Consider the following 7,350-nt stretch of genomic DNA (forward strand, 5'->3'; position numbering starts at 1 on the left):
AAAAAGCCTCCAATGAATGAAATATTTTAAAGCAAATATTTTGATGATTACATATTAGGTTAGAATAATATATGCTAATCAATTAAAAATGGAAAATATGTGGTTTAGTATTAGAATTTTAGTATATTGGTATTACTAATATTTTTAATTTAAATAATTACAAAAACACATCGGTTTTTTGGTTCGGTTCAGTTTTAAACCGAACTGAACCGAACCATTCGGGTCGGGGAAATCTTCAACCGAATGATTTGAAATAGACTTTGGTTCGGTTTGAATCGGTTTTGGTTCAGTTGGTTCGATTCGGTTTTTTTGTCCACCCTAATCAAAATGCTACTACTACTTCATTAGTATTGAATCTTTCATTAATAGATTAGATAATCCTTCCCTCGTGTGAGCTGGCAGAAAGAAAGAGTTATTTTGCATATCTTTACCTCTAGTATAATTACAAGCAAATCTATAGTCTATAGATATACATACTTAGTATGTTAAGTTTTGTCGTTTGGTGAGGAAGACGGATTCTTCATTTATATAAAGACGATTTGTTAGCTATAGCTTAAACTCGAGTTCAAAAATAGAAGAGTGAGGAATAAAAGCTCCATCAAAGATCATTCATCATCTTAGGCCTGGGCATAATATCCGTAACCCAAAATCCAAACCGAATTTGAACCGAAAAACTCGATCCGTATCCGATCCGAAATGTAACAAAAATCCGAATGGGTCTTGTAAGGTAGTACAAAACATATCTGAACCCGAAGTGTTATTAACCGAACCCGAATGGGTAACCCGAAAAATCGAAAAAACCGAAAAATCCGAAAAAAAATATCCGAAGAAACCGATCCGAATGTCCAAAATAATATACAATATAATTATATGAAACATGAATATATACTTCATATATTCAATTTCATATTTATTTTGATATGTTATCTAACAATAAATATTAAAAATTTAAATAACTACCTTAAATACTTAATTATATATAAATAAATATATATTTCTTATGTTTTACTTTTAAATTTTAGATTTTATTTCGGGTATATCCGAACCGATCCGATATAACCCGAATCCGAATGATATATGATTACTTTATGGATTCTATAATGTGATACAAAACCAACCAAACCGATGTGTTATATCCAAACCCAACCCGTACTTGCAAATTTACTAGAATGGGACCTATGAGGTGTTATAAAAGAGAAGCGAAATCCGAAAAATCCGACCCGAACGCCTACGGGTACCCGAACGCCCATGCCTACATCATCTAATGAAATAATATGTAAGAGTATGGGATGGTAACAAAAAAAAAATCAAGTATGCTAATGCAGCTTTAAACTATTTAAAATATAAAGTTTGGGATCTTATTTTTATTATTGATGGTTGTGAGCCCTGTTCGGGAACGCGCTAGGCGCTAGTCGGATGGTCGGGTTGGGCCTAGCGCCTAAAGAAAAAATCAGAGATTAATCAAAAATTATGCGGGGCAGAATTTTTAAATTGTTTACTATGTTATAAAACATGTTAATCTTTAATTGTGTATAACATTAATACATGTTCATGTTTAAGACTGTAAACACACAAATAGAATATATAAACTTAATATAGTGTAACTTTCATCGAAATTATGAATATAAATGATATTTATAAAATTTTAGATCAAAAAAATAAATAAAAATATTATTAAAAATAAAATAAATAATAAAAAAATAGATTAGACAGCCATTTAGGCGGTCTAAGCGGAGAAAATCAGATATCCGATTTTTTAAACCGATTTGGCATAAATCAGGACGGAAGATTAACGCGTAGCGTCCAAACGGCTAGGTAGCTATGCGACCGATTTTTAGAAAAGGGGTTGTGAGTTATGATAGGTGAAGGACAAAGAGAGGCTATTTTGTTTTTTTTCTTTGGTATCTTTTTATTTATTAATATTATATAAAAATGTGAATGCAACTCGTAAATAAAATAAAAAAAATTGGTTAGAGGAAGGTGACAAAAGAAAGTATACAGCGTGCGACCAACGCCATGGCATGTGGGTGGCGACAAAAGGGTTGTGTTGTTTTCTCCTCGTAATTATAAGAAGAAGTAAACATCCCTTATATATTAATTGAGAAACATTTGAAAAGATGTAACCTCAATTTTGTATTAATTAAAATAGGCCCCAATGCATAGGTGGCACTCAATTAGGTAGTCAATTACATTCAATTGAAAAATAAGTAGGTCCACATTCGATTTTTATATGTTGTTAGATACATAAGTTGGTCAAACTATATGATATAATGATATGATATGTTATTTTCTTTCCTTAAATAAAACCTACGGAATTACCATAAATGACTAATATATATATATGACAATTAATGATTTTAATAATAAAGATTTGATAACAATTTATATCTCCTCCATCATTTTTTGTTTAATTTTATATTATTAAAATAAATTAAACAATCAAATTAGCTATAAAAGTAAAATTTAGATTTTTTCGTACATGTTATATTTTGAATTTTTAAAAACGACGATAAATGACTAAAACTATTAAAATTATTATGTTAAAAATTAATGATCAATGGTTTAACATTTTTATTATAAGAAGATACACATGATTTTAAAACCATATGAGTAAAAAATATCATTTAATAATAAAATAAATATATATATATATATATAGATTAAACACTATATACCATAAGATTACATAAATATTTTAATATTAAAACTTTCAATGAATTTTCAAGAACATTTATAAATTATAAACTTATTAAAGATTTCAGACTGAAAATTTTGTTATCGATGATTTAAATATTTTGTTATAAAATGATATGAATGATCATAGAACCGTATGATTATAAATTCTTATTTAATAAATAACTATATAAAATATACTATTCTTAGAAAAATAGGTTGGTCCTTCTTAACTTATATTACACTTTTTATTAAACTAACTATCGAATTGATAAATAATGTACCAAAAAATGTTGTGCACTTTCCTTAAATAAAAGCTACGAAATTACCTAATATGATTAACATATATGTGAAAATTAATTATTATGAATAATAAATATTTGATAACAATTTTTGTATCTTAGTTCTTTTTTAAAATTTTATAATATTAAAAGATATTAAAAATCACATTAAATATATAATAAAAAAAATTCTATTTTTTTTATATGTTATATTTTGAATTTTTCAAAACGTCTATAAATTATTAGAAATTTGAAGATCTCCACTCTTAAAATTTTGTGATCAATAGATTATTTTTTTTGTCATAATAAGTTACAAATGATCATAAAATTGTATTAATATGAACTTTTATTTAATATTATAAGAAGATACACATGATTTAAAACCATATGAGTAAAAAATATCATTTAATAATAAAACATATATATATATATAGATTAAACTATATACCATAAGATTACATAAATATTTTAATATTAAAACTTTCAATGAATTTTCAAAAAAATTTATAAATTATAAACTTATTAAAGATTTCACATTGAAAATTTTGTTATCCTTGATTTAAATATTCAGTTATAAAACGATATGAATGATCATAGAACTGTATGATTATAAATTCTCATTTAATAAATGACTATATAAAATATACTATTCTTAAAAAAATAGGTTGGTCCATCTTAACTTACATTATATTTTTTATTAAACTAACTATTGAATATTCGAATTGATAAATAATCTACCAAATTTTGTTTTTGCACTTTCCTTAATTAGAAGCTACGAAATTACCTAATATGATTAACGTATATATGAAAATTAATTATTATGAATAATAAATATTTGATAACAATTTTGGTATCTTAGTTCTTTTTTTAATTTTATATTATTAAAAGATATTAAAAAATCACATTAAATATATAATAAAAACATTTATATTTTTTCTTATATTTTATATTTTGAATTTTTCAAAACGTCTATATATTATTAGAAATTTGAAGATTCTCACTCTGAAAATTTTGTGATCAATAGATTATTTTTTTGTTATAATAAGTTACAAATGATCATAAAATATAACGCATATGATTTTTTATTTAATAAATATTCAAACTAAATAATATATATATATATATATATATATATATATATATATATATATATATATATATATATATATATATATATATATATATATAAATACTAATGATTTAAAGCAACAAGATTGGCTGATCAATTTAGTTGTCCAGTTGAAATCTTTCAAAAGTATGTGAAAGATTAAAGTCAAAGTAAATATGGATTTAGAATAGTAGTTATATTTTACTAACCAAAATACCGAAAAAAACCGAACCGAACCGAAACCAATCTGATATCTGGATTGAACACCCCTAATCCAAATGAAGCCAAACTATTGTTTCATTCTCCAAAATATAATAAAAATAATAATTTAATTCCGCGCAAGGCGCGGGTCTTATCCTAGTTGGTTGGTATCCCAGAAGCACCCTCGTCCGGTCAACAATATTACGAACATTGCCACTACTAGCGAAACCTGTTCTATGTTACTTATGGACCTCCCTTTCTACGTTAGACACAACTGTTGTTGGCAGACATGAACAATTCATCAAACACTTTGGGCTTCTTTGGTTGATATAAACATAATAAGCCCAGTCCAATTTAGGATATCACATAACGTACGTTTAGAATTTAAAAAACAAAACAGGAGAACTACCAAAACGCGATTTTGATTATTAAAAGAGAGAAACTAAATGTTGTACATAACACAAACCCTGAAGGAAGACGGTAAATAAAAAACACTGAAGGAGAGAAATATAAAAACAGACATCTATTACGAAATGTTTAACAAGTATTGGCCATTGAGTCGATGAGCAACTCATAGCCCTCGGGGACATTAGACTGAAGACGAACGCACTCAGCTAATGCAGGAACATCTGAACCAACGTCTAGGAACCGAGCCACAAAGAGAAGCAGATGAAAATCAGAGATCCTCTTCACGAACGGGAGGCTTCTTGCACGATCCATATGGGTTTTCAAAGCCCGCATTGTTGTTTCAACGTTCCGGTTCTCTATCGGGAAGGTACAGGACAACGGTCCCTGTCAATTAAGTAAAACCAAACACACACAAAAGTTAAAAAAAGACTAACGACACAAGTGATTTGATCAACAATCACAAATATTCTATGCCAATCTTCATCATCTTATGAGTACAACTAGCTAAAGAGCAGATACCAAGTCTGAGACATAAATAATCTAAAGGGGAGAGAAACAGAACCTGATGATCCAAGATCTTGACGACAACAAGGAAGAAATCATTATCGACTTCTTTAAGATCCTTGACACCAACAACCACATCTTTCTTCATCTTAGATAGCTTGGGATCATCCTGAGGGCCAATCTCCGTCTCGAACCACCCTTCCCTGAACAGCCTAACGCACATGTCACTCATCTGAAACGCCTCAAAATGAACATCAGCGCCACCATCCTCGTTGATCTCAAGCTTCACAACCGCCGTGACCCACTCCTTCAACTCGGTCTCCGCGTGAAGCTGCGCAGCAAGCAACACCTCCACGTTGGACAGAGTGTACTCCTTCTTGTCCTGCGTGACGGTCTGGCTGAATATAAACCCGACCCTCCTCATCCCTAACCCTAGAGCGATCGCATCCACTCGCTTCTCCTCCTCCGCGTCTCTCATGAGAATCAGATTATCCTCCATCCCTTGCTGCGGCGGCTCGTACACGAAATTCACCTCGACCTCGCCTCCCTCCGAGACGCTCCCGTACATGAACCCGCCGCGTTTGACCGCAAACGCCAGCGACTCGTTGACGTAGTGCTGAAACGCGTTTGCGCAGTCGCGATCGAAGGAGACGGAGTCGCAGTGAGACTTCTCCTGGCGAGAGACGCGCATCTGGCGCGCGATTAGGTCGTCCACCGTCATCTTCCTCCCGAAGGAGCCCGCGGGAGTAACGGCGGGGCCGCCGCGAATCGTGCGCTCGCCTTCGTAGGCCAGGTAGAGGATAGATCCGTGGGAGAGATTGAGAGAGGAGATAGGGAGGTTGGGGTCCGTCATGTCGGTGAAGCCGAGGAACTCTTCGGGAGACTTGGCGAGGAGGAGGTTACGATCGGCGGATAAGGTCTGGTTGTGGATTGGGATCTGGAGCTGATCTTGGATTTGGGTTTTGAGTTGGGAGACTGTGGTATGAGATCCATCTACGGTCACTCGCTCCAATCCATCTCTGCTTCGGACTCTGAGCATCATCATCTTCCTTCAATTACCTAATTCGCAAGAAAACTTTTTTGATCTCTATATCAGAAAAAGGAAACAAGGTACTGGTTACTTTGAAAGGTATATGTGATTTTCTCCTTCGTGAAGCTCCCAAAGCCAACAAGCAAAAGCAAAGAATCGATTTTGCATTTTGAAGAGAAAGCAGCAAGTGGGCTTTTAATGTGAGTCCTAGAGTTTCTCTTTTAACTGTATATGGGCTTTACTATTCATCATACAGAACTTTTACTGTATAAATGGGCTTTACTATCTAAAATTTACATACACCTCATAAGTATCTATTTTAAACTCGTTGAAACAGAACTTTTCATGTATAAATGGGCTTTACTACATAAATCACTTGTATCAATCATTGGTATGTATGTCAACAACACATTCAAAGATAGCCAGCCGTATACTTCTTGCTCATAAGCTATTGGCTTTTACGAGGACCGTGCTTTTAGTTACAATAGCAAAGGAAACGATTACATCTTTTGTTTGTTTGTCGTGAGAAGCTATTATAGATTTTTATTGTATAACAAGATGCCCATGAATCGACTAGAACAACAATTAGGTAATATATACGAGACAAGTGGTCCAATTTACATGAGATCTATTAAATGGTCCCAAAAGGAAAGGCTAAGAAAACCATACGGTGTGTGTGCGTCTTTGAGGACCACGTTCCTCGATCACGCCTTTTATTGGACTCAAATCTATATAATTAGTTTACTTATTTCTATGCATAAATATTTCAAAAATTAAATGCTTAAAGCTCATATATTTGACAAACGAACTCGATAGTTCAGTAGCAGCAAAAGGATAATATAACACATAAATAATTGGTCCCATAAAACTTTACAATAATTGCAATTGGCAAATTAAATGATGCATACTCACTTGTTGGGCTCACCCATTTTCTTAAGCTTGCAATGTTGACATCGGTATCATCTTATGCAATTCATTTGTCTGAATCATTAAAGCGTGATTGGTGAATAGTGATCCATGTTTTCCTCTTATAGCAGACGCAGTAGCCGCAATATGTATGTTCAATTTCCCGTTGCAATTTTCTGTATACGTTCCTTTCGATATTTTCCTGAATTGTAGAATACTCGATTTCTAAATTTGTATAT

General features: G+C 31.8%; 1 protein-coding gene across 1 annotated transcript; it reads right to left on the bottom strand.

Annotated features, from left to right (window-relative positions):
* Positions 1 to 4,669: 4,669 nt before the first annotated feature.
* LOC106444956 (NPL4-like protein 1) lies at positions 4,670 to 6,394 on the bottom strand. Its single transcript, XM_048753841.1, has 2 exons — positions 5,234 to 6,394; positions 4,670 to 5,055 (listed from the first exon to the last, which is right to left on the bottom strand). Exons 1-2 carry the CDS (start codon positions 6,218 to 6,220, stop codon positions 4,801 to 4,803), a joined length of 1,242 nt encoding a protein of 413 aa, XP_048609798.1. The 5' UTR covers positions 6,221 to 6,394; the 3' UTR covers positions 4,670 to 4,800.
* Between the last annotated feature and the right edge of the window lie 956 nt (positions 6,395 to 7,350).

Source organism: Brassica napus, chromosome C4 (genome assembly GCF_020379485.1).
Source record: "Brassica napus cultivar Da-Ae chromosome C4, Da-Ae, whole genome shotgun sequence".
Lineage (NCBI taxonomy): Eukaryota > Viridiplantae > Streptophyta > Magnoliopsida > Brassicales > Brassicaceae > Brassica > Brassica napus.

Bases quoted from the DNA above. Each gene is read 5' to 3' on its own strand.
- LOC106444956 (XM_048753841.1), bottom strand. From the start codon at position 6,220: ATGATGATGCTCAGAGTCCGAAGCAGAGATGGATTGGAGCGAGTGACC. The intron at 5,056-5,233 runs GTTCTGTTTCTC...CTTAATTGACAG, and splicing joins TCAAGATCTTGGATCATCAG to GGACCGTTGTCCTGTACCTT.